The 26,637-nt window shown below is 41.4% G+C and overlaps 1 protein-coding gene across 6 annotated transcripts in view; it reads right to left on the bottom strand.

The window, feature by feature from the left end:
* The window catches only part of CHCHD6 (coiled-coil-helix-coiled-coil-helix domain containing 6), a 115,907-nt gene that overhangs the window by 84,052 nt on the left and 5,218 nt on the right, over positions 1–26,637 (bottom strand). For all 6 annotated transcript variants that reach the window (XM_086618900.1, XM_086618904.1, XM_086618902.1 and 3 more), the window contains one exon: positions 24,638–24,782. In XM_086618900.1, the coding sequence (XP_086475026.1) occupies positions 24,638–24,782 (145 nt within the window). The remainder of the gene's footprint in view (positions 1–24,637; positions 24,783–26,637) is intronic.

Raw genomic sequence — 26,637 nt, forward strand, 5'->3', positions numbered from 1 at the left:
ATACAGACTCCCATTATGCTAGCCTAAGGGTGGCATATGGCTTTCTAGGGATAGGACAGACGGGGGAAAATAACAGTTACGCATGCCTACATCCCAGTCTCATTTCTGTGCATGCATATGGGGCCATAGCTTTCTTTTGCCAGATTCTTAAATACCAAATATATTAGCTTCCGAGTCAAACATAGTACTTCAAACACAACCACTGTTTTGCAAAAAAATCATGACATGCATAATCAACCCATGTGCCTCCAAGCAGTAAAAATGATGAACCATGTGAGTGCAGAAGGAATTCCCTTCCCAAGCTTGCTCCCAGACACTACATGCAGTTTTCACCTGCCTCTGAACAAAAGATATTTATAGGTACCAGCCAATGGATACAGGTTTAGTATAGTACAGTGAATACAGAGCTCCTGCCAGAAGATTAGAAATCTAATTTCTTTTTATTTAAAAAAAGATTATCTCAAATACTACACAGTTAAACAGAAATACAGTTGACTTTGGGGATGCTTTTTAATACAAGCAAAGACTGCCTTAATTAGTTGAGTAAGAAAATTCTTGAAAGCCTTCAGTCATGGTCATGTGTCCCCTGTCAGTCTCTATGAATCCTTCTGCAGGTGGAGAGTCAGGTGCACTCTCAAACATCACAGTTTACATCTTTACCCACTTTGACAGCCTTGTAAATTTTCCAGTTCTCTCTGCTCTATTCATCCCAGACTCACACAGAGCACGCTTTACACAGTGTTACTGAATCAGTATCTTTCTGAGGGCAGAATCCAACCTACCAGTTTGCCAAGATGTATGTGGGAAAGACACATAGTAATCAAAATCTAGTATAAACCAAGTGTGTTCCAAAGCCTTATACAAAGGACCACAAAAAGCATAGGAGACTCAAGTGAAAATAAATGGTCTGGGCTAGTACACATACACAATCGTGCTTGTAGTAAGGTGTTACCTATGGAGTAAAAGGGAGTCAAAATACGTAGAAAGATATTAGAGACTTCTCAGGAAACAAAAAACAGAATGAGGAACTTCACCACAACCTCCTTCGTTTCTATGATCACTAAAGAGACAGGTAGTCAGCATTAAATTTCCCTACAACCAGTTCTGAAAACGTACCTCGGTCTTTGCCTGCAGCATTCCCTGCATCCTAGGCCACAGTCGGCGTTATGAAAAGGCTGCCAATTAAGTTGTGGTTTTGAGCTATAGACAAAATGTCCACTAGAGACTCTAATTCTTGCTTTCAAAGCACTTGCAACCCGCTGTGTGTTTTAGGAAGAGAATACACTGGTTTTCAAATACATGCACTCTCGGCTCCTCACAAGGCTGTGATCAGAGAAAACGCTGCAAGGTTGCATCTTTTAATGAAGTCCGAGTACATCATAATGAAATCATCTGCAAAAACAGCATAGATTCAGCAGCAAGGATTTCAGGCTATTTAAAAACTGTATTCTTTATTTTTACATTGCAATCTCCAGAGCATGATTGTATCAAGAGCGACTTGCAAATCTGTGTCACTGCCAGCAAAATTTTGATTTCCATTTGATAGGACAATTTGCAAACAGCAGTTTTCCACATTGTGCAAGTGCTTAACGTTTGTAAGAGCTACAAGAATTCAATGCCCACTTACTGGGCAATGCAATACACTCTTGCTCAAGGTAGATGACTTGGAAAAATCAGGGCAGGGGGAGTTCATTCTCTCCTTCTATGAAGAAGCAGTACCTGGTAGTCTCTCAGCAAGGATCACAGACCAGGTGCTGCTGCTGTTGAGAAGAGGAGGGTATAGACTAGGTGCAGCAGGAAGAGTTAAGCAGTTTGAGGAATTTTCCTTAGGAAAAGAAAACAACATTTCACTCTCAGTGGAGCTCCTGAAGCTCAAAAATGATGTCACATGCTGAGGAACCAGAGAAGTATTTACTTCTGGACCTTTTGATCAAAAGCAAGAAGCCTGAAATTTAGCTTTAAAATAGTGTATGCTCTAAATATATCAGATAGATGACCTGACAGAGCTGAGTCATGCTTCATGAGTTTGCAAACTGAGTCAATCCAGCTCAGAGTATCACAGAACCCTAAAGACAGATTGCTGTAGTTACTGTAGTAGATACTATTTACAAACATATCTCCACATTGCCTACTCTGTAATTATAGTTGAGGCACATACAATCATTTACTTTCTGTGAGTTCCTTTTGCACACTGCACCTCCAAAGTCAATTAAAGTAATTTTAAGAACCTGTTGATTGATTTATTGATCAAATAAGTTGACCAGTGCAGTAAACGAGAAATAACCAGACAGGCAAGTGATTTGATAAATATTCTGGAGACTAGTCGCTATAGACTCAAAAAGTCAGGGAAAAAGAAACCCTTGAAGGCAGGTTCAGGCTTTTTTTAGAAGCTATATTAACAGTTGGCCCTAAAACTTCATTCCTTATGCAGGCCTGCTTGGTCAAGTGCACTCCTCAACCAAATGTTTGAAATAACTCTGTACAATCCAGTATTAGCTATCAAATTCAGCAGAAGTTCAGCTCCTATTACCAGAAACAATGTGAAAAGAAGGAGGAAGGCGGGGTGAGTGTGTTATACAGAGTTTGAGGCAGGAAAGGGATAATTCTACCTAACCAAGGCCACGGGGTGGAAGAAACACGGGCAGAGAACACCATCCATAGGCAGCTTCCAGTGCTTGGGACAGTTTTCTTGTGATTCTGTGGTGGGACTTCACCAAATCTTTCACTAACCTCCAACAGCAAGGAGCGTATTATGCCACTGGCCAGCAATGAAAACCATAAACCTATGGTTTATGGTTTCTCAAGTATTCACTGAGATGGCTTTTTTTTTCCTGTGGACTTAATTGTGACTTAATGAGGTTTTCAGTGAAACGTGTTGGCAGCTTATCATAAAACCGAGCTGAACATAACTTGTACTCCTTTTACACTGTCCGCTCGCTTGTGTGAAGAACTGTCATCCAACTCAAGCAAGAGACAAATTTGGATTCAACACTCTTGCATAGGAGTGGTTTCCTAAGAGGCAGAGGAAAGGTACACTAACAAAGCAGGATGCAAAGGAAAAAGCTTGCATTACTACTATTATTTGTACAATATTTTAGATAATCTTTTGGCACTGTGGTTTTGGAGAGTTTACATTTATCCCCAGGACAACAAAGGAATTAAATGTCCAAGGATCTCAGCAGCTTTTTCCACAAGCACAAAAATCAAAGCAGGAAAAAAAATATTGAGGTGCAGATAAAATAAATTAGCAAGATGATGGGCCCCTCGCTTTAAGAGAGATATTGAGCTCCTGGAGCGAGTCCAAAGAAGGGCAACTAAACTGGTCAAGGGGCTGGAAAATAAAACTTATGAGGAGCGGCTGAGGGAGTTGGGGCTGTTTAGCCTGGAGAAGAGGAGGCTGAGGGGAGACCTGATTACGGCCTATAAATACTTGAGAAAAGATGGTGGGGAGGTAGGGGAAGGGCTCTTTACATTAGTGATGGGTGATAGAACAAGAGGAAATGGGCATAAGCTTAGTCAGGGGAGATTCAGGTTGGATGTTAGGAAGTATTTCTTCTCTGAAAGGGTTGTCAGCCACTGGAATAAGCTGCCCAGGGAGGTGGTTGAGTCCCCATCCCTGGATGTGTTTAAGAATAGGGTGGATGAGCTACTTGAGGATATGGTTTAATGGGGATTAGGGATGGTTGGACTCGATGATCTCTAAGGTCTTTTCCAACCTAGAAATCTATGAAATCTATGAAATTCACAATCTCTCATAACCTCTCAGCATTTTTGAAAATAAACACTACACTTACCAAATTTTTAAAATAAAAACCTTTAAAGGCTTATTTATCTCATAATATTCTCCTTCTTGCCTGTCATATTTATATATTTTATATATATATTGCATACATATCAAATCAAAAGAAAAACTCACTCAAAGAAACCAACTCCAGTGCTCCCTTTTCCATTTAGTGTTGGTTATACCCTGACAGAGACCTAAAACATTTTAAAGGATCAAGCTTTTCTTCTCATTAGTACCACCATCACGTTGTTCTGAGCTGTGGTCATATAACCTTTCGCACCTTTTCACTCTATTGAATCAATCTCCCCTGGCAACTTCTGGTGTGGCACTCCGCTCCCCCTGCCTCTGGCTCTTCTTCCCTCACTAATTCTGTGTTCAGAACTGTGAAGCACAAAATTAGACGTTTCAAATTAAGCAAGAAGAGAGAATGAGAGAACCTTATTAAATCAACATTAGCATCAGAGTGTCTTTAAAAAAGAAACTCAATTGCAAAATATTACTTGTCTCTGTAAAGCTATTTACGTTGACAGAAATGAGACAGGCAGCAGCTGAAGTCATCTTCCTCTGCCCCCACCTTCCTCTTCATGCTGGTCACAGTGCTTGAGCAATAAAAGCAGGATCCTTTTCAGACCACAGCCCCAAAGGAAGGAGCGCTTACCTTGAACTCAGAAGCACTGGAATTGACAAGTAAAAAGGACAAGGTCTAGGAACATGACGTTGGGGGAAAACATGCACACACAAAGGCGTATTAACACACAAAAGCAGACTCCTTTCTCCTCCCAAGCTTTCCACAACACTGGTTGTTCTCTCAAGTCATATCACAAGTTACAGTCAATTCTTCTTACAACCAGCCAAAAAAGCCATTTCAAGTTTTAGTTTCCATTCTCCATCCCCAACAACCAAAATCACTGACACAATGGTGACGATCAGCATATTCTGTTCCAAAACACCTTAACTTTCTGAATGTGAACCTCCAGTTCCTGGCCAGATATCCTCAAACTCCTTTTCAAGATAAACCACTGTAGTATCACACCTTTCCCCCTTGCTGGATAATTAGATATGTTGTTAAAGCCAGAGATCACCTCTGAGTTTGCACAGTATTTAAACATAGCTTTCCCTTGGCTCTTCTTGAATGAGAGTTGATATTTGCACCTCGTGTCAACAGAGCGAGTGTACACACCTTACACCACCATGCAGCAGCCTACATACTCATCTGTCGGGCTGCCACCCAAAACAGGGAGTGTCTCAGCAGTAGCTGGTAGGGAGAGTTCACAATGTGTGCTGCTAAGGAGTCCTGCGGAAACAAATCCTATTAAAACAATTTAAGTGCAAAAAAAAATAGCTACTTCAGAACTATTTCAATTAATTAAAATCCATGTTTAGAGTAGCTATTTAGCTAGGGAATATTATCCTAAGAGCAAGTGATATGAAACGGAAGTTCAATTCTTGATGACAAAACAAAGCTTTCAAAGTATTTTTGGGCAAAACAGACACTACTGCAACAGAAATGGAGGCTGAAGCTTTTGATTGCTCTAGTCCTACCGCGGAATGGAAACTTCTGCATCAGCCAGGCACTACTGAAAACTGCACTTTGCAGACAGTTTTCTACGTATAGACTCTCCGTACCAATAGAGCAGCACTTTGAGAAGCCAGGGGTGCTGGCAGTTCCGATACCTCTTCAGAGACGTAATAAAACTGATAGACTCCTCATTTGACAGCCATGCTTACATGTCCAGACGCTGGACAATGTAGTTCCCACACTGGAGTTAAGACAAAGTGCACCAGGGGAACAGGGAGGAGGAGGAGGATAAAAATATCACCCACAAGAACTAGTGACAAAAAGCTAGCTTGGTTGTTAAAGGGCTGTCTATTCAACATCTATGGTTCATAAAACGAAACGCTTCATTTTCACCTCAAAAGGCAACAGAAGCAATACAAGACTGCTTGGAGTCTTCCAAAATGAAAGGGTCCGATGAAAACAAGCAATTTACCATTCAATTATAAAAGCTGAAAAATGGGGAAAACAGAAAAGCCAGAATGAAGCACTGAACCTGCAGACTTAGGGCTGCCCTCGATGTCTTTTCGGGACAGCAAGAACTCGTTACCAAAACATACTTAACTGCTACATGCCTTTCTTCCAGGAAAAGAAAAATTGAAAACATATTTTTTCCTATTATCTGCTGCAGCTAATATTCCTCTAGCCTTTCCCTAGCAGTCTGACAGAACTAGAAGTAGCGTCTCATCACCTTCAAGTCCCACGCCTTGCTTTTGCAGGGGTTATTATCAAATAGCACCTTTAATTCAGTGGGACGGTAACTATAATGATGGATGTCTAAACAAGAATGATAATAATAGGGGCTTACGAAGTTAAGCACTAAACATCATGATCAAAATTAATAAACTGATATCTCTAAATACAAATACATTAGTTCGTGGGATGCGATATAGTTCTCCTGCAAGGCCCTCTTCTCTTGTATGCAAAACACCAAGAATGTCAAAATGAAGGAGTATCACTTCAGCCTCAAAAAAAGGTAGTCTAATTTCAGAGGGTTCACCAGGTAAGAGAGTCTGATTTTCCACAAATACCAAGTAATTAGTTTGCATTCACATGCCCAACACTTTCAGCTCTTTAGTGCCCCCATTCTGAAAATTTTTCAGGAAACAGTCAACTTTTACCAGCCACACAAAATGTACAGTTAAAAGAAGAACAAACAGTGGAGACAGTTTTCGTGCAACTTCCACCATCTAATTCTGTTCCTTGCAAATCATAAGTCACTTTGATAACTCAGCATATACCAACCCCACAAGCAAACAACGAAATATATAGGTACTTAAAGTCACTTACATCTAAAGGCTTGGAAAAAGCTTTAAAAGAAACACAAAGTTTTAAAAACCCAAAAAGCATCAAGAACTAAAACACCAGAGCGTTCTGAGGGGTTTTATTTTTGTTTTCTAAAAACTCACCATACTATTCACCCTCAAAGATCTCAGTGAATATCAATACATCATGACAACTTCTTGAGATAACTAATATTCCAAGAAAACTAAAGGACAAGCAAGATGCAATAATTTGTCCAGATTCATGCAGAAAATACTAGCCAGGATCATGACAGATAACAGAAACCCAAATCACAGAAGAAACCAAGATTTTTATCATCCATATATTTGCACAGATTACTTAAAGGAAAACAGTCACAGTGTACTGATGCTTGCCTGTTAATATCCTTCCAATATGGCACAATCAGAAAACTATCTCGAAAGATCTAAGTACAATGGAATGAAAGGTTACACACATTTGAGATGAAGGGAAAGAGCTGGGGCAGCAAAAAAGGCAATTCCTATTTCAGTCTTAAGTCTCTAAGGGACTCAAGAAGCAGAAGCAAATGGTGGAAAGCCGTCTCCCAATTGCAGGTAACTCATATTGCTTGCAGTGGTTAACTGACTCTAGGTGCCAGCCGGCCACCTGCTACTGTCAGTGTGGAAAATTCCCTGTAAGCACCAAGAGGATTCTGAAGAAAGGAACAGAAACACCGAAAAAGAAGAGGCAAGACACACACAAAAAACAATGCAAAGAGTCACAGCAACCTTTCCTTTCAGTAGTAACTATTGGCTGCAGCACTTAGCCCACTTCTGAGACATCAGTAAAATGGACCCGTCTCACCATTGTTCAGTTTTTCAAGCAGAAAATCAGGAATTAATATTCACGGGTTCTGTGACTGACATAATTGCAATTTAAAAAGGGCAATTAATCATCAGCCACACTGGCAGCTGACTTGCCAGGCTGGGATCCTTTCTATCCACACCTGCCAACAAACTCACAGGAGGCAAAAGCATCACATGTGCACACAGAGCCAGGAAGTGCTCTTCTCCCTCCTACCCCAACCCCGGGCTTCCCAGCGTATGCTATGGCTTTTGCTATTGTTTTTTTCTCTCACATGTGCCCCACCGGGATCATTCACCCACCGTTTTCCCCCACAGCTCCCCCACGATGCCCAACGAATGTCCCTTGCCATGTGGATAAGCAATGCTCTCTCCGTGTTGTATCTCACTCATGTCAGCCACGAGAATTGAGGCAATGAGCTCGATCGCCTCCGGTATGGAGCTCTCTTCGTCTCCCCATTTTCCTTTGTGTCTTTGCATGAACTAGTATTTTTAAGAGTGACATCTCATCCTACTCCTACTCGGAAAGTACATCAGAAAGGTGAGAATACAGCTCCAAAAAGCAACTGACATAGGGTCACGGAAACTTCAAACCTGGCAACTGTTCTTATGAGTCAAAAAAGCCACTAAGGCAGTACTTACTTCCATGTTCTTACAGGAAGGTTTTCAAGCACATTTTAAACAAAACCAAAAACCCAAGCAATTGTCCTGGGTATTAGTTCTGCCACTTTAAAATCCTTCTATGTGAGCATCCACTGCCAGATGTGAAAGGTATTTCAACCAATAGTATTTAGAGACATTTAGAAATCTGTCAACAGTGTTCAGGTTCCCAGAAAGTTCTGAGACTAAATTACTGTGGGGTGAGAATATAACCTCCTGTAGGAAGTACAAATCTTACTATAACATCCCTTCCTGAGAGGAAGAAAGCCATTAAACTGACCACCATATTATACCAGTCTACTTCTCTGGAAAGTACATCAAACACTATAGTGATAAATACCATAGAAAATCAGTATGAGGTTGATGGAAAGATTTAGAGCTCAGCAAGCTGTAAGGTCTTCTAGTGTTATACTTAAGACTATGTCCTTGGATCAAAGAAAACATGCAACGTACTTCTAGGCAAAGAAACCTTGCTGAAACAGGTGCCACTGCTGCCAGCCAAGTGCGGCAGATACGTAGAGACTGAGGACGCATGTTGCAATACAAGTTCTCCCTCTCCTCATTCCTGCCAGTCAGCAACCAGAAATTGCCTTCACCATAACAATACAGGAAAAGAATTCAATACTTTTGTATGTGAAAGAGCAATTTCAATCTTGAGAATTAAGTGAGGATGGAAGCTGGAACACAATTATGTATTGCACATCTTGGTCAGAGTTCCAAACAAAGGGGGTTGGCAGAACGTCTCTGCCAGCAGATAACACCGATAAATGGCCTCATTTCCATCTATTATAAGATAATAAACAGGCTTTGCTTCCTCATACTGTCCTCATTTCTCTCAGGTCCCTCTCAAGATTTGCTATCTTTTTGACACATGCTCCAGGTGTTCTTCATCCACAAACCTCAGTGCATCATTGCAAGTTAAAAGAGGTGTCTACAACGCACTTCTCTCAGCTTTGTGAAACTAGACAAGTGCAATTATGAGCCCCCTCCAGCTTTTTCTTCATTCAGATTTTGCAAGGGTTTAGTAATCTCTTAAAGAACATTTTGCTCCCAAATAGGCCGTTACCTTCCAAGGACACAAGTATCATGGTCGTCCACTTGCCCTCTGTTCAGAAAGGACTGACCTTGTCCTCTACTAACAAAATTACTCATTAACAGATGAAAGAGTTTGGTGTCAAGAAATAGCAGGTATTTCACTCGAGTATGTATCCTCTCCCAACTTAGGGGTAAATACACTGCAACTGAGTTGCATTTCCTTATAACCAACTAGCTGGATCAAAGACTTTTACTGGGCTCTTACTGCATGCAGAGAGTTTTCCAAAAAATCAGTTGGGAACAAAGCTAAGGGGGGAAGAAGGAAAAAAAAAAAAAGGAGAAAGAGGAAGGAGGAAAAAAAAAGAAAACAAAAAAAAGAGATAAACACTAAGAATTTTTCTCAAACACAACAGAGGCTCCTGCCTAAGATCACGGATGCTTCATTTCTTAAATTTCTTCAGAAGAAAAATACTTGTGCTTCCAAATTTTCCTAACACCTGTAAGCTTAATGTCTCCAATCAACACTTGCTCACATCTTTATCTTCAAGCTGTATTATGAAGTTTTGATAAGCTTTTTCCTTCCACACGTCTCTCACTCCACATGGATAAGAGCCACTAATAGAAGACGGAGACCAAAATCCTTGCCTCTTCTATTGCCTACATTTAGCAATCAGCAACTGCCTGAGTATTGTGTGAGACGCAAAGCACTGCCGTGTATTACACACTTATCTCTGCAAAACCACCCTGCACAAGTGACAACTTCCAGGCAGGGGGGAGGGGGAATTGTGCAGCTTTGCGATAATTAAAGCATAGACGAGTGTCACTGCTGTAGATAATTATGCATTAGCACTGAAATTACTTAATGGAATGAAATAAACTAAGCCAAATGTTTTGTTTTAAGGGGAATTTAGGGTCTGCAAAAGGTGCCCAACTGACAGCCCAGGAGAGCGAGAATGACAGTGCTCTGTCATTTCCAAAAACAACGCGACACCGCAACAGCCTGGCAGGCGTCCACCTCCCACCCAGGCACAGGGGAGCAGAGGAGATGCTGAAGAAAACTTCAGCATCCCCAGCCATTCAGGCTCTGATCTGTCTGATGAGCACCCACACCGGGACCCGTCAGTCGCTAAGCAGAGAGGAACAATTGTCTGGGATTGTTTCCTAAATAAAAATACCAGCTCTGACAAAATGGATTAATTCGACCCACAAATCTTCCATAGCCCACCCCCACAAGTAGCCATCAGAAGGGGGTGGGGGGGTGGATGGAAAAGGCGTTTTTAGTCAGAGTCAGTACAGACAAGACTCCAATCGACAATGGAAACAAGATAAGTAGGCACATGGCCCTCAACGAAACCACCTCCTCCCACCAAGCCCACGAGGTCTTTCCTCGCTGCCTTCTCTTGCCTCAACAACTGCACACCTACACACGCTCCCACCACTGCTCTCGTCTAGATGGCTATCAACAGCATCCTCCTGCTTGTTAAAACAAGGACTCTCAAGGTCAGTCAGAATTTATAAGGCGGCCATTTCATCTTTTGTGCTTCTCTGGCTACATTCCTTCTTAAAAGCTGCTGAACATTGGAGATTCTGCTGGGTCTGAAAGCCCTGCCAACACCGGGGCCAATTAGGAGTCACAGGATGATGCATATTAAAGTTATTATGGGAGGCAGTTATGCAGCCAGAATAAATCTTAACTGAACCTTTAAGTGGTTTTTATAACTCTTGTTTCTCCTTCTTGAAAACAGATGAAAAGATACAAATCTCCTCCCTAAAAATTTGCAGGGATTTCAGCCAACCACCAACTTCTCCCTCAAGAGAAGATTCTGCTCTCAAAGCAATAATTCATTTTGTCCAAGGCCAGCTAGATCATCTTTATGTTTTAAACTCCAAATCACTTAAATCAGTCAAACTTACAGTATCAGTGAACACTGACCTGAGATACTGCCTTTACAAAAGCACTGCACATACATCTCAAACTTCTGCTGAAACAAACTCCAGTGGTTTTTCAGTACAGGCCTTCTTAGACAGTCTACTTAGACTGCAGAGATGGTCAAAACAGTGAATCTTAAAGAGGATATGAGGGACAGAGGCAGCGACATCAGTTTTGATGGCAAGCATGAGATGTCATTAGGACAGCATCTACCACTCTCCTCCCACCACTTCCAAAACCAAACTTGCTCTCATCAGCAGTTATCTACCCCTCCAAGGAGGACTACTAGAAACCAGCCAGAGAGCTGAAGACCAAAGAGGACTCTGAGGTGGCTGAGAACACACATCATTTGCGTGGAAGCCCACACTGCCTGCACAACAGCCTTGTCCTCCTCTGCGCAGTCCGAATACACGGCAACTTCACAAGCTGCTAGATCCATGCGTTTAAGCATAGAAACAAGCCCCAGGAAGCATGGTGAGAAAATGAAAGACAGAAGCAGGCTGATTCAACATACATCTCCAATTTGTAAATTATGTCAGTACGTAGTGGCCTCAACTCCAAATGATGTGTTTGTATAGAAACCAATGAACTTCAAAAACTTGGGGTAAACTCACCCTGAAAAACATTATGGTAACTCCTGGAGAAGTTAGAGTCAGAATGAAAACAAATAAGCAAAAACTTTGAGACATTTCATTGGCGTGCAAGCAATTTGAGGGCTCAGCAGATCCTGGTCCGCCCCTGGAAAGGAGGCTCCATGGGTGTCCCTTCACTGCCACCTTCAGGAAACACTCACTGCTGCTTTGAAAGTGCTCTCGACACAGCAGGAACAAAGTATGAACTCAGCGAAGGCATCATCACTGGTATGCAACCCAGGTGCACCTTAAAAAAATTTCGTTCCACAATAAGAGTACTACAGCTAGAATCATATCCCAAAGAACCGAGGAGCACAGCTCTGAGTCTGTTAGATCAATACACAGAGCAGCCTCGGGGCTGAGCACTGGTTTTGACCCCAAATAAGATACACAATTCATCTCAGATGCTGTACATAAGGCAGGCAATAGATTTTCCCAGATCCTAAATTCAAAGGGGAATTTATGAGGATATGCTGCTTATGGACTGTATTAGACTCCATTTGCACCATCGCATCTTAAAGGCTCACTTGAAAACCAAACTCCCTCCCTCAAAAATAATTTAAAAAAATAACCAAATTGAAACTGCTTTGCTAATGAAAACAGAAAGTTCTGTAAGAATCCAGAGTTGGTAATGAAGTGAAAAAAATAATGCATGGGTCAAAAAAGACATTCTAATATCATTTATTTATTTACACACACGTGTGCACAAGATGTATGTATCTTGAGTCTCTGGATAGTATATTGACTTACCAGAGTAAGTAGATGACATGGATTATCAAGCAGGAAACTTAGTTCCAAATCAGCCTGCATCATAGCTCTTAAAATAGGAAAATGACTTGCTGAACTGCACGGTGAAGCCTAACCAAGCTCAACAGCAACATCTGCTGGCCAATGAGCACCATCATCGAATTAGCCTAATTAGATGGAAGTTTATTATCCATTCTTGCAAAGATATGAGTTTTTACTGCAGCTTAAGAATGCTCAGTAAAATATATTTCTTAATTTCTAAACATGTGTGCAAACAACAAGGAAAAATTTTGCCTGCGCTTGCACGCGTATGTAGTCAGAAAAATCTGTCTACGGTTACCTGCTCACCGAGACACCTGAGAGCAAAACATTGAAATTAAGAGGGGTTAAAATTCATGTTAGTCAGACTATGCTGGAGGAAATCTCTCTGTCCAGTCACTTCCATCGCATCTGAAGAACACCCATGGTACCCCTTGGACTACCTTCTCTCCTAAGGGAGCAGCCCACATGTGCAAGGCGTGGGCAGCCACCAAGGTTTTATCAACTGCACCAGTTCCATCTACACAGAGGAGAATGGCAGCTAAGACCACTAGAGCTCCTTTCCCTCCGGGTGCCTTAACACATTCCTTATTAACCTTAGAAGATAAACCTGCTATGGTAGAATGACATCACTGGAGCAGGAGCACAGCTAATGGTGCTCAGTTAATTTGGACACAAACTGATATTCTATCTAGATTAATTACAATGAAAACTTCTATTTTTACCCAAGATGAATAAAATTTGAGGAACCACTTCTAAACTGTTTTAAAGAAAAGAAAATGCAAGTGGCTGGCAACAGCTTCAAGACTGCATTTAGACTTTTATCACAATCTGGAACAAGGGCAGAGTGACCTGAGAGTTGGCTTCTGAACACCGGCCTCTGAACAGCCATCAGACGGGAAAAGGTGTTGATGCATCCCACTCTTGTTACCAGTGTCAAATTCTTACTTGACCACAGAACCACCTCTTTTTGCAGGTCTCTGTATAAGAAGAAATCTCAGGCAAGTAGGTTTTTAACAGAACTCTATGATAACCTTCAATAGCACAAAGCTTAGAAAAATTACTCTATAAAATGCTGATCCTTGAACAGGAAAAGGCACCCTCGCTGGGGGGGGGGAACACTTTCATTATCTTTAAAATCTTAGTTTGCTTTGCAATTTAAAGCTCTCATGCTTTTTAAGTTTTGTACTTGAAACAAAATTATTTTATCCTGAAAAATTAAGGAAGAGGATTTAAGAAACATGCAAGTTTATTTACAGCTGACATAAGGTTTTTTTGTTGCTGTTTTGGGGTGCTTTGTTTTCTGATGGTTTGTTGTTGTTGGGGTTTTGGTGGTTTGTTTTTTGCTTTGTTTATGTTGGGCTTTTTTTAAACATACTCTCATTCCCCATCCCTTTTTTTTTTCCCCCATTTAGCTGTTAAACTAGGAAAGCATATCATATAAAAATAGAAAAATAACTGATTGCTCAGGTCCTCAGCTGGGAAGAAAATAGCTTTTGTAAGGAACCATTTGTGTATTGGAAGTTTGGAAGCTACAGAGAGGAGTCACAGTTTCAGCTCGACAGTGCCAATTACAGCTGTAGCAAGATGAATACTGAGGAACAAATCCATTCTGCTCAGAGGCCGGAGAGAAGGGAAAAGGAGAGAAAAGAGATAGGAGCCTGTATGTTTAGAAAAAAAAGAGGCTTGAAGTCATCTGCTAGACAGTGAACCACTTTTTCCATGACAAAAGCATTAGGCTGAAGATCCAGTGAATGTACGTGGCAAGCTTTCAGTCCTAATTGGAAGAGCACTGGTTATTTAACAAATGTATCCTTAGTCTAATGTACTATTCAAGGAGGTATTAAACTATGGAGCTTTTTTCTTTTGGACAGTAATTATACATAGCCCTGCTCTATCTGTCTGTTTGATCAATTTTTACTCTCAACTCCTACTGCATCATCCTTCAAGTTTGCCTATTATCACAAAGTCTTCGAGGCTAAAAAGGCTCTAAACCCCCAATGTAACACGCACTCAGGAAAAAGAGCCAGCTAACTCTCAAATTCCTTCCCTCGCTCATAAGCTTGCAAGCGTTCTATTTTCATTGTCTAAAAACCAAAAAGAAAGTCATCAGCTCAATTCCTCTTCCTTAGTACAGTCCCTTTTAAGAAGCTACTTTCCATCATGTTTTGCTCAGTACTCATAAATAATAATCGCAGATGGTCATAACAAACAAGCAGAGAAAGTATACATATATAGTACAAAGGAAACAATAAAAATTCTGATGTGCTCCAAAAGCAGAAGGAATTCCTGGCAAATAGCAGCAGTTGCATCCAGGTCATTTTTTCAGTTGATGTAAGGCCATCAGAGCCAAAAATAATTCAGGGACAGACTTTAGACAAAGCTGAACAAGGGTGCTGGCAGCTCACTTCCCTCTGAAGCACGTATTTCCTACCTCCTCCCCACATGCAATACACATAACTATTTCTTCCCTAAAAATTTGCATTAGGAGGGAGGAATATTGCTCATGGAAAGATAGGTTCAAAACTGCTGAAACTCCAAAATACACAAGCAGTATGCAATTAGGAAGAAATTATGCCTACTGTAATAAGAAACTCTAGGAGAGCCCACCCAGCTGCCCAAGAGTTAACACTATGCGTTTCTCATCAAAACCTCTTCCAAGAGGTGAAGCACACAATAGATTATCTAAGGCACAGCTAGAAAGGCTGCTTGAAATTCCACACATGTGCCTCAGCGATGTATTTCTATTAATGTCCAGTGTGTGTCAGCATGAAGATAAGGTACCAACATCATGTCCAACCAGCCAGCTAGAGAATGGGATGCCGTGTAAAACATTGTCTGATGCTTAGAATCCCGGAGACCAGTGGTGTTTGCAATCTCACCCGCTGCACACGTGCCTGATAATGCCACCAACAAGGAGCAGCAGCAGGAGCAAACCATCCTGCAGTTTTGGGAAAGTAAAAAGAGAGAGAAAACAGGAGGGAGAGTGAAGCAGACAAGAATGAAAATAAACTTCATCGGCAAAGAGAAGTAGGTTTGAGGATGTCCGATTGTAGCAGAGAGTATAAACAAACTGGAAAAAGCCTCAGTGAAATTTACTCTTCGTATCAGTTTGTTTTAACTTTTGTTTAAGGCGAGAAATAAAGAAATAACATCAGTGCTTATTTTGATTTCTCCCATCATTCATGCCATGTAGACTCAGCTTCATCTTCTAGTACAATCCAACAAAGCTACTTGTATTGAGAGGCTTGTGGAAGACACTGTATTTGAGGAAACGCCATCCTAAACAGGACATGTCTGCCCTGTTGGGCCTGGTTCTTGGGGCTTGAGAAGCCCATATGTCACCATGAGCAGCTGCTATATGGGAACCCGCTGGAATACCCCACACCAGTCTGTGCTGTGCACTGACGGGTGTTGTCACACAGATAACATTCCAGCCCATCAGTAAACCTCCTGGCTGAACATATTGCTAATATAATCTGTAAATTACCTATCTTTGAGAAAGGTAAACTGTATGTGGATGAAGGGGTAGAATGATTCCGATCAGAAGACCACTGTGCATCGAGGTGGTGATGCACAGAACAGCTAACCTGAGCAGGTGCAGGCTGCACCGCTCTGTGCTGCACATACAGACACAGCGCAGCCTTCGTGCTGCACAGGTTCCTCCGCATCGTTAACAGGAGCCTGCAGGCAGCTGCCCCTCTGCATGGGCCCCTGCAGGGTCTTGCTTTTGTCTAAAAGAGTAGCAAGATGTTCTCATGTGAACATCCTTTACAGAGTTGTTTTCTTGTAAGAATATAATTGCTCAAATGATGAAAAAGGAGGAACCTCTCCATCTACACAGGATGCCATCAGAAAGTCCATCCAGCATCCGTCCAGCGCTGCACAAAAGCAGGGCTCCCAGTATCTGAAGGGACATAAGATTTACTTGCTATCTATAGTCCTCTTTCTATTCTATCTTACTGAAACAGCTATTTTATGAAGCCACTTGTCAGCGTGTCATATTGAGACCCAGAAAGAACGCTGCACCATTTCTATCTCACACTGCCACCTGGTGCAGCATCCATCTCAAGCATCTTCTTTTCCACCCCTCTGTAGCCAATGAGGATCGCATCCAAGAAAAGGTAACAGAAGGACCAAAGCTAGTTTTCATGGCGTTTAGGGAATATATGACAGAAATGACATCCAGCGGCAGGTCTCACATCCCGCGGCAGGTCTCACATCCCCATCATCTGAGAGCGCAAGAGCAATCAAAGTGTTCCATTCAGTGCAAACTTATTTCCTAGCTATTATATCAGCCCTTTAAATTCATAATCTTCCTCTCTTTAAGTAACACTTTCCAGTCAGAAACATCAAGAAAATTTTCAATGATCAAGGATCATTGATTCAAAATTCAAACACTGTCATTTTTTAGATAGAATACAATGAATATTGGAAAGCTACCCCCAAATACAAAGTTAGGTATATGTAATATCCCAATATTCAAAAGATAGACAAGCCGAGTCATAATCCAAAAATAAAGTTTAACCCAGCTAGCAGGAACTACATTCTTCTAACACTCTCAGCCTTTATACCTATGACAATGCCACACCACAAACCGTACCACATTTGACTAATACTGGCCTGTAGTGAAAGGAAAGCCGACTGAAACACCCTCATGTATTACCAAATCTTTGTTGCTTATGCCCCCAAATTTAGCTGCAAAATAAGTAAAGAATTCTACTACTCCACAGTAGTCTGGCAGTTAAAAAAAAAAAAAAAAGAAGCAGTACTAGCTTTGCTGGACCATTCACGGAAAAATATCAACATATTATTCTCTTATTTCTTTATGAATATTTTGTAGTTACAGATAGAGGAAAAGGAAGGGTAATCTTATCTTTTGCTTCTGAAATGATGGAATGGCTTTTCAGTAACCCTAAGTCAGAACAAATGAATCTGAAAGAAGTTTCTGTGGAGTATATGAACTTGGTAGACACAAAAAAAAGTGTGAAATATGGGCACAGGAGAATTGAAGGCAAGACAGAGGAAGTAGACAGCACCACAGACAACCTCAATTTGTTGCAGCTGTAGGATTTAAAAAGAGGCCAAACTTGTGATAAGGTCCTTAACCCAAGAGACTACAAAAATGAGAAGCTCAAGCGACCATCAGCTGCTGAAATCTGCAAAAACTCTCCAAACACAAATTAACCTTCAGTCAGGAGATAAAAGACTAGCTGCAGAAGCTGGAAGTTGTTAAAAAAAAATGCTATAAACGTCTGACAAATCATAGCAGCAGTAGTGGGGAAAATAAGGATTACATACACAGCATCTTACCTTCAGCCAGACAACAGCTTTGCCTTCCCTCAAAGAAGATGGAGAAAGACATTTTTTTGTGTGTTTACTTTCTGGGTTCATTGTAGTACACATTCTCCAAAATTGCTTTAGTTAAATTTAAATCTCACTCATGCTCCAGAGGCTGGAATTTATTAGCTTGCTGGAGGTAGAAGACATGTAGATCCTTACCATGCCAAGTTTAAATTTAAAGCAAACCTTCCCAAAGTCCACCATTTAATACTGCAAGATTACTTTCTATAGGGATCCCTTAAATGTTTAATGGTTCCATAAAAAGTAGTAATTTCTTCACTGCAGTAATACATCCACTTCTACAGTAGAACGTAGCAGTCAAAGAGGAACCCAGAGGGATATTCTGGCCAAAGACTATAGAATAACGGACCACTAACTTTAAAGACTCCACACATTAATACATTTTCTTCAAAGGAAAGTCTAGAAAACTATCTCTTTGCTCAGACAGCAAGATGGAGAGGGACAGAAGGAACAAGGTCTGAAGCTACTCAACCTAGCCATTTAAATCCCCCTATCCATAACTTGGAACATTTTATAATAAATCAATACGGCTTAAACAACAAAACACATCTCTCCATTTGTATCAACACATTTAAAAGGCACTTTTATTCAGTTAGCAAAAGCAATCGAAAACAACCGCATCACAACTTCTAGCCAAAGATAATGCCACTCCTGCTAACCCAGCCAGAGGTCCCTAGCTGGTTCTGCACGCGCCAAGGGTGGGTATGTGTTTGACATGCAGCATGCGAATCTCTGCATAGCCAAACAGCAGGGAACGACGCTCATCAGGAGGTACCACCACCAGAACTGGCAGTACCCACACTGTACGTAGGAATTAGTGTTCTAGTAACTAAATGCACCAGACATTATCTAAAGAAAACATAAAAATTAATCTGAAAAAAAAAAGAAAGGTGTCACTCCTTCACTAATCACATGTAGATACTCGTTGCTAATCACTGTATCATCAATGAAAAATCAAACCTGCAGACAAATAACTGAATGGGCTTTTTCCTCATTTTGCACTATTATTGAAAACAAGCCTCCATACTTCCTGATTGAAATCAATGTTTTCTGCTTCACCCACAAAAAACTTCAATCAGGAAATATTTACAGAAATTAATGAGCCACTAAACACTAAAACCCAAGAACTGTGTTAGCAATGCCTCCTTCCAGAACCAACTTATTTCCTACATAGAGGCTTGCAATTTTAGAAAGAGAAGGGTTCAGCTCGGTGTGCTGCATTTCAGCTGCAGACCAAACAGGACCAACAAAACCAGCCCTGATGCGAGCAGTATCCAAATCATAACGCAAAGCTCACAGACAGTATCTTTATTACATCGACTCAAATAAACAGGGAGGAAAAAATGACAAGTTTTGATGATAGAGGCCTGACCTCAAAAACAGCAGTCTGGCTTCACTGATGGCCCCACACTCACAGTTTCAAACACCATGCTACTGCTGGACCTCAGTCAGTCCCTCCAGGCTGTCACAATGATGTGAGATTACGCACAACAAAACCCCAGTCTAATCTAGAGATGCTTACCTGTAGTTAATCAGCCAGGATGAAGCTGATCCCCAGCTTATCACAAAGTGAATGAAAGCCTAAACAAAACTAAATCATGTTCAGCACCATTTCTAAAACCAGTTCAGTACCAGTTCAGCTGTGTCTAAAGCTGATACTGCTTAACAACAGTGGGCAATTCACAGCAAAAAATGTAAGCAAGATTGGCTTGAAGCTTCATCGATGACCAGAAACCTAAAGAAAGTTTCCCATGAATGAGCCAACTGGATCATTCCTCCATCCCTACAGGGACAAAAAGAAAACACTACTCCACCTGATCGCTCCCCTGCTACCACCAAAATTATCCTCCATTGTATCAATCTATGAATGGGCTGTTTGTGCTGCTTTCAGCAATTTTAAGCAATTTTACCTCCACATTCTTTGAAATGGGGAATCAAACATACCAGTTAAAAGGTCAGCAGACCAATATACACTAAATCAAGAGTGCAAGTGTCCAAAACGCTCCACAGGCAAAGCCCAAGAGTTCAGAATCTTACATTGACAAGATGACATCAAGATTGAAACCCACTGCCCTGATCAAAGGCATTCACAATCAGCATTTGTCCTTCAGCCCTTCTCTCCTGAATCAACAAGAGAAGACAGGCTCTGAAGAGCAAGGAAATTATTTCCGGGCAAGAAATCATCTGAAAGAATCCAATAGCCTATGACCAATTATAACCAGCTACTGGTACAACCAGAGACACACCCTAAATCCTTGTGAGCATTCCCTTCCATGCTTATATTCCAGGCCACGCTAATCACAACAGTGCCATGCTGGAGCCACCAGAAAGCAAAGGTTGCCATCCAACAAGCCAGTGAGCAGGGTACGACCAGGAACATTGGGAATAGTAAGCCGTTTGTCATCGACAGCTGGAGAAACACCTTCCCAGCAATTTAGGAATTCTGTGTCCAGTCTGTTTTCACGCAGCAACCAATGCCTGTCAGTCTTGTCTGAAAAAACTAATCATGGTGCAAAGTTTGTCCTACCATCACCCCACTTCTGAATTCATTCTTTCAAACTGGGAAGGAAGACGACGACTTTTGGTCAATAACTCTGACAAAGCCATTATCCTAGGGGTATTAAATGGGGAGATAAGAACTTCAGGGCTTTGCACAAATCATATTAGTTCAATTCTCAAATCCGGGTAATGCTTCTTTTCAAAGTATTAATTTCATTTATTCTATTTGCTCTCCCTCTGTCCTGATAACACAGGCACACATGGCCCTTAAATGAGATCCTCCTATTTTATAAGTTATAATCCTCCCTTTCTAGAGTAGTAATGAGATGTCTTCGCTTAATCGCGTTTATTCCCCCCTCCAGCTTCTCCTTTTCTCCATCCCCATTCCACATTGATTTGTCTCAAAGGTTTCAGCAAAAACCATCAAGCAGGGAGTCACTGGCTCCAAGAGGCTCATGATGCATATGCTGCACAGCCTTAGGAGATTACAAAAGCAGAAAGGAGAAAAGAGCAGCTTCGTTTGCAAAGTTTCTTTTGTTGTTAAGAAGGAAGAAAAAAAACCAAAAGAACTGAGAAATTGAGAGTAGAGGTTTTGATTAATTGGAAATGAAAAAGGAAAGACTCCTGATACAGGGAAAAAGTGAGACTATTCGCAACCCAGTGAAGCTGTTAAATAACTTGACTATGACAACTTTGGAAGTTCCTCATGCTAGAAATAAAAAAAGGTTTAAAGACAGCTGTATTAATTCTTGGATATTTCACATGAGACTTAAGGCACGCTACAAGCTTTAGTTAAACACCCTTAGGCCCTGCTGTGAAGTACTGTACATATAATCCTTGTTGTATTTTAAGTACTCACAGCATTAAATTATTCAGAGAGTCCAGTCAGCACCACCATCCTGCGGCGCTGTACAAACAAAACATTTTATCTCTAACACAAACTGGTGAGTTCTTCTGCAGCAGCTTAGCAGACTGCTTCTATTTGAGCCGGTCCCACACGGTTAATCAAAAGCCCTATCCGCTCAAAGAGGAAGTGAATGCTGCAGTGTTTCTACTTACAGAGCTATTTCGGTTCTTAAACTAAAATTTTAGGAGTTTTACTCAAACCCTAAGGTATCTATCTAGAAGCTAAGCACCTTGTTCAAAGTCAGGTACTTAACTCTAAATCCCCCTCTTGTAACCAGTGCACCACTTCAGAAGAAAAAAAAAACAACCCACACAAACCAAAACACAACCACAAAACACCAAAACACCCAAAAAACCCCAACAAGTTTCAGGCTGCACCCTACCCCATAAATGATGAAGTAACTGACCCCAGAAGCTGAAAGTTCCTTATCAAAGGTTAGCTATAGGTCATGCTCTCTTCAGGAATATGCACTGTATAATAAGACGTAAGAAGAGCTTCACAGCAATACTGCCAACAATAAAAGTCAGTGAATGAAAATCATAAAGAACAGATTAAATGTCAAGCGACATTCAGCACAATCAAAATGAAATCATTTCAAAACACAGCTATCATATTTGGATTTATGGTCTACAAGTGGTAAGGTTAAAGTAGAATATTGCAGCACTACTGGAAACAACCATACAAAAGAAGGCTACTAATCACCAAACTATTGATATGCTAAGGGCACAAAGCAGCTCAAAATCTTACTGCAAATATCAAATAAAACCTTTCTAATTACGCATGGCATGATTTTCACTTTCTTTTACTAAATTAAGTCCTGCTAGAAGAAAATTCTTCATTTATTATTTCATTCATGGAGTTGCCCATTTTTCTCTGGCTTTCCTAGTAGGTGACAACAACAAAAACCCTGGAAGTCGTTCCCTTGTAAATTTAAGCAGATAATTTCCAGTGCCATCTGCACCTGGACTACCACTAGGTCCCTACAGTTCCACTACTATCTTCTACCTCAAAGAGAAGACTGACAAAGAAGAGATGAAAGAGCAGCTCACATCCATTATTTGTCTCATATGCTACGGCTAAAAAGCAGAAGAATGAGCAAGAAACATTCAAGCCCTATTCCAAATAAAGGAAGAAAGTAATACTGGAAGACAAAAGACAGATATGATTTGAGTAAGATTGAGTCAATACAGTAAGGTACCCATGCCCAAAACAAAACTGTAGCTGAGATAAACCACGTCTGACAGGGATCCCAATAATTTAAAAGGCTGGCAAAACCAGTTCCTGCTTAGGAAGACATCTAGAAACCGACAGACAATAGCTTTGACCTCATCTTTGCAAGGACAAGCTAGACTATTCCATTTTTAAGGATCTTGAATTTATGGCTGATCAAGAGATAGTTAAAGAGCAATGAAATTTAACAGTTTCTCATTCTTGCACCACGTTCTGGGCTAACACTCCATGTTCAGTATTTATCTTTTATGGGTTACACGAGGAGAGCCTGATCAGATTTCTGCAGAGCATCAAGTATGCAATATCTGGGTATGCGACACTGCAGGATTAAAAGCTAATTCAGATAACAGAACAGCTTCTGCATGTTAGAGGTCAGGTCCCAACTCATTTTAGAGGTGCCCTCTTACACTTCACAAATATTGCCTGACTCTGGTAGTCACATTTCTCCAAGATTACTCTGCACCTCGCTGCAGGAGGGCAGGGCTCTACTTCTGAGACAGACCACATCTTTAGATTAGACAATAAATCCACTAGCTTCTTTCTCCTCCTCTTTACAGAAGTCCATTAATTGCATTCATAAAGAGAATATACTCTTTCTAGTGGAAAGAGAGTTAATACTGCATCTGATGACCCAGATATCCTACACAGAGGAATGGCGGTCACCTGCCTCAGACATCACTATTGTAAAGCTCAGCAATCATGCAACTTCCAGTGGGCAGGTTATAATCTGCCAAGAGGAAATTTCCTACAACACAGCAGCCGTTCACAAGCTATATCCAGGAGACAAATCTCAGAGACCTACCAATCCAGCCACATACAAACATTATCACGGAGTCAAAAAGCACAAACGGGTCCAAAAACACAAACAGACAAATTCATGGAACACAATTTCATTAAGGACTGTTAACCACCAAGGTGAAAATGTAACTTCTTGAAGAAGCCTCTAAGCCCCAGAACGGCAGAAGCTGTGAGGGTGTACAGGTGGGAAATACTGCTGTACACCTGCTCTGTTCTCATGCTCTCTGTAGGCAGCTCCTATGGATCACTATCAGAGATGGGTTATAGCTAGAAGGACCTTCTGTCCGACCCACTATGACCATTCTCATATAAATTTTATTTATTCAGTCCCCCAAAATGCCTTAATTTTATAACCTCAAAAAGCTTCACAGCCAAGTCACATGTCTGGGTAAGCCATGCCTGTTAGCATTCAACATATAAAAAAACCCAAACACGCTCATAGAAGGATTCTTCATTTAAATCAAGTGCATACAACAGATCAGTAGGATGGAAGAAACGCAATAAAGACCATCATTACTCAAGTCTGTCCCCTCCCTAAACCATCCTTTCAGTACATACCAGGTAACGAGAATTACACTGAGCCTGGTTCTCTCAATAAAGTCATCTCACTGTACTTCTGCCTCCAACACTGCTCTTCTCAGCACTAGTATGACAATAACACAACAGGTTGTCTCAGCAACACCAAGGTGCCTGACTAATACTAAAGGCTTTTGTCAAGAAGTCTCCAAAAATAAGTCCACCTACTGGGCAAGAACAGATTGGTTTGGGAGTCAGTGGTGTGTACAAAAGGGTCCCTGAAAAATCAATCTTAAGCCTTCTTCAAAATGTTACAATACTTGACAGTTTTATAACAGTTCTTCTGTTATCAGTATCATAAAAGACTCAACAGAATCTATTATTACCTTTTATTAATTTAGGTATTTGCACAATTACATTCTAGAAAAATGAAGCAAAGTTTCAGGATAGATCAGGCAGCAGAATCTGATGCTGTACACATGGAAACATTCATTTCATACCCTTGGTAATTTAAGAGAGCTCTCTCTAGCTCAGACAATGACTCCATACACACGCACCACACTGACCTGCCACAGGTAAAGCTGTCCCCAGCACAGCCATTGCTTATGCCTTTCCCTGCAAGCTCGGCGTTCGCATCACCACATCTGACATGCTGCAAGCGCAGCCTGCCAGCCACACTGTAAGCCACACGGTAAGTGATGAATTAGGAAGTGACGAGTGTTTCAGCCTCATGGAAGTTTCTAAGCTCATCACACAAGTGACATCCAAGGAAGCCCCTCAAGCAGAGATAACAGCCTGTCCTGCATGGAAACACATTGGGGTTCTTTGTTACTCACCAGCTGGGCCGCTCTCTGCCTCTCTTCATTAGTGTTGTTCCTCTCCCGCTGAAGAGCCAAATTCAAGGCCTCACTGGCAGCTTCCCTTTCTCTCTTGGCCAGTCGGAGCAGCTCCTCTTGGACCAGTGCCTGTTCTCGCTCATACCTGTAGGAGTGTCAAAGGCAAACAGAGAGAAGGTGATCAGCAGACTTCTGGTAACAGGGTCATGGCTTAGCAGGGACTATCCCTGCCTAGAGCCAAAACTTAAACCCATAATCTATTTGACACAAAGTCTGCTCACGGCCCCTCCGTTATCAGCAGGAATTCAAAAGTCCAACAAACTTTAAACATGACCTGCAGTTTCGGTGAGGTACAGCTCTGGCAACAACAGCAGACTTAGCATCATATAAGCTTCTACTTCTTGTACTACTTATACTAATCAAGTACTTAATTATCACCTGAAAACGGTGAGAATAGAAAGCAGTTAGCCAGATAAATAGATACTGCTTTGGAAAAGATCAAGGGACGTACAACAATAAAAGGAGTTAGCCTATCTGACAATGCTGCTCTTCTGCTCTACAAGGGAAAGAAAATCATATAAAACACATGCAGCAGCAGCACTAAGAGAAATAGCCTTGTCACATCCATGGCAGAGGGGTTGGAACTAGGTGATCTTTGACATCCCTTCCAACCCTAACCATTCTATGATTCATCCACAGCCTGGACACCTGAATTTCAGACTGCCATGAAACTTGTTCCAATTCAAGCCTTGGAAATTCCACGTGCAAGCAACGAGAGATTAACACGATGTGAATCACAGAATAAATAAGGTTAGACAGGACCTTTGAAGGTCATCTATTCCAGCCTCCCGCTCAAAACAGAACTAACTTCAAGGTTAGATCAGGTCGCTTAGGGCTTTCTCCAGTCAACCTCTGACAATCTCCAAGGGTGGAGATTCTATATTCTTTCGGTGCAACCTGTTCCAGTGCTTCACCGCATTCACTGAATGTTTGAGGTTCTCCCTCCCCATTACCCAGGCAGAATCTCCTTGCTGTGATCTACCTGTGCCCCTTGCCTCTTGTTCTTTCAGTATACACCTCTGAGAACAGTCTGGCACTGTCTATATCTTACTATTTTAGGAAGTTGAAAACAATTAGATCCCCCTTCTTCACCAGGCTGAGCCAATGCAGTCGCCTCAGCCTCTCTTCTCCCATACCTCTAGCTTGCCAAGGTCCTTCTGAGCAGCAACGTTGCTCTCCAGCACAGTGACCACTCCTTCAGTTTGGTGTCACCCACAAACTCTCTCAGGCTGCATTTCAGCCCATCCAGGCCCGCACACATACAAGCTGCTCCTCCCTTTCTTGTCATCCCTGTCTACCTTTCCATTGCATTTCTGCCCCTACCTCTCCTTTCCCAGATCAGGTATTTAGGATGTAGTTCAGTAGCTCAGCACTGAACACTGCCAACAATTCTGACTCCACAGTCCCCAAGAAAGTGAATGAGCTTTCTGGAGAATTTCCTTGGTTGCATCTCTGACTTCCGTAAGAACAGTCTGATTGATGCAACAGGGTTTTAACAGGCTTGGTCAGTCCATTGCAATACTCAAACACCATGCACACAGAGACTGATTTTCATTGTTATCTAGACTATAAGTGCAGTAAAGACACCATCAGAGCAGCAAAAGAAAGATCAGGAAAAGACTAATCTTTACAGCATCTTTAAGAAGGCACAGACAGATCAGGCCAGCAGTTTTATAACAGAAAGCTACTGAGTTACACAGAACTGAAGTTTCACTGCCCTGCAATGCCTAGAACTAGAAGACCGCTGTGGTTCTGTCAGCAAGGACAACAGCTTTTTTCTGGAAATTTTTTTTTCCTTCACCCTTACTCCCATCTTTACAGGTATTTCTCTATTAATAAACTAAAATACCCTTGGAAGAAAAATTCATAGCAGTCTAGTGCCGACTGACAGGCATTATGTCCAGTCTAGGAAAACGGGGAGGAATGGAATCAGGTACATA

The sequence above is a fragment of the Tauraco erythrolophus genome, chromosome 12, assembly GCF_009769465.1.
Source record: "Tauraco erythrolophus isolate bTauEry1 chromosome 12, bTauEry1.pri, whole genome shotgun sequence".
Taxonomy (NCBI): domain Eukaryota; kingdom Metazoa; phylum Chordata; class Aves; order Musophagiformes; family Musophagidae; genus Tauraco; species Tauraco erythrolophus.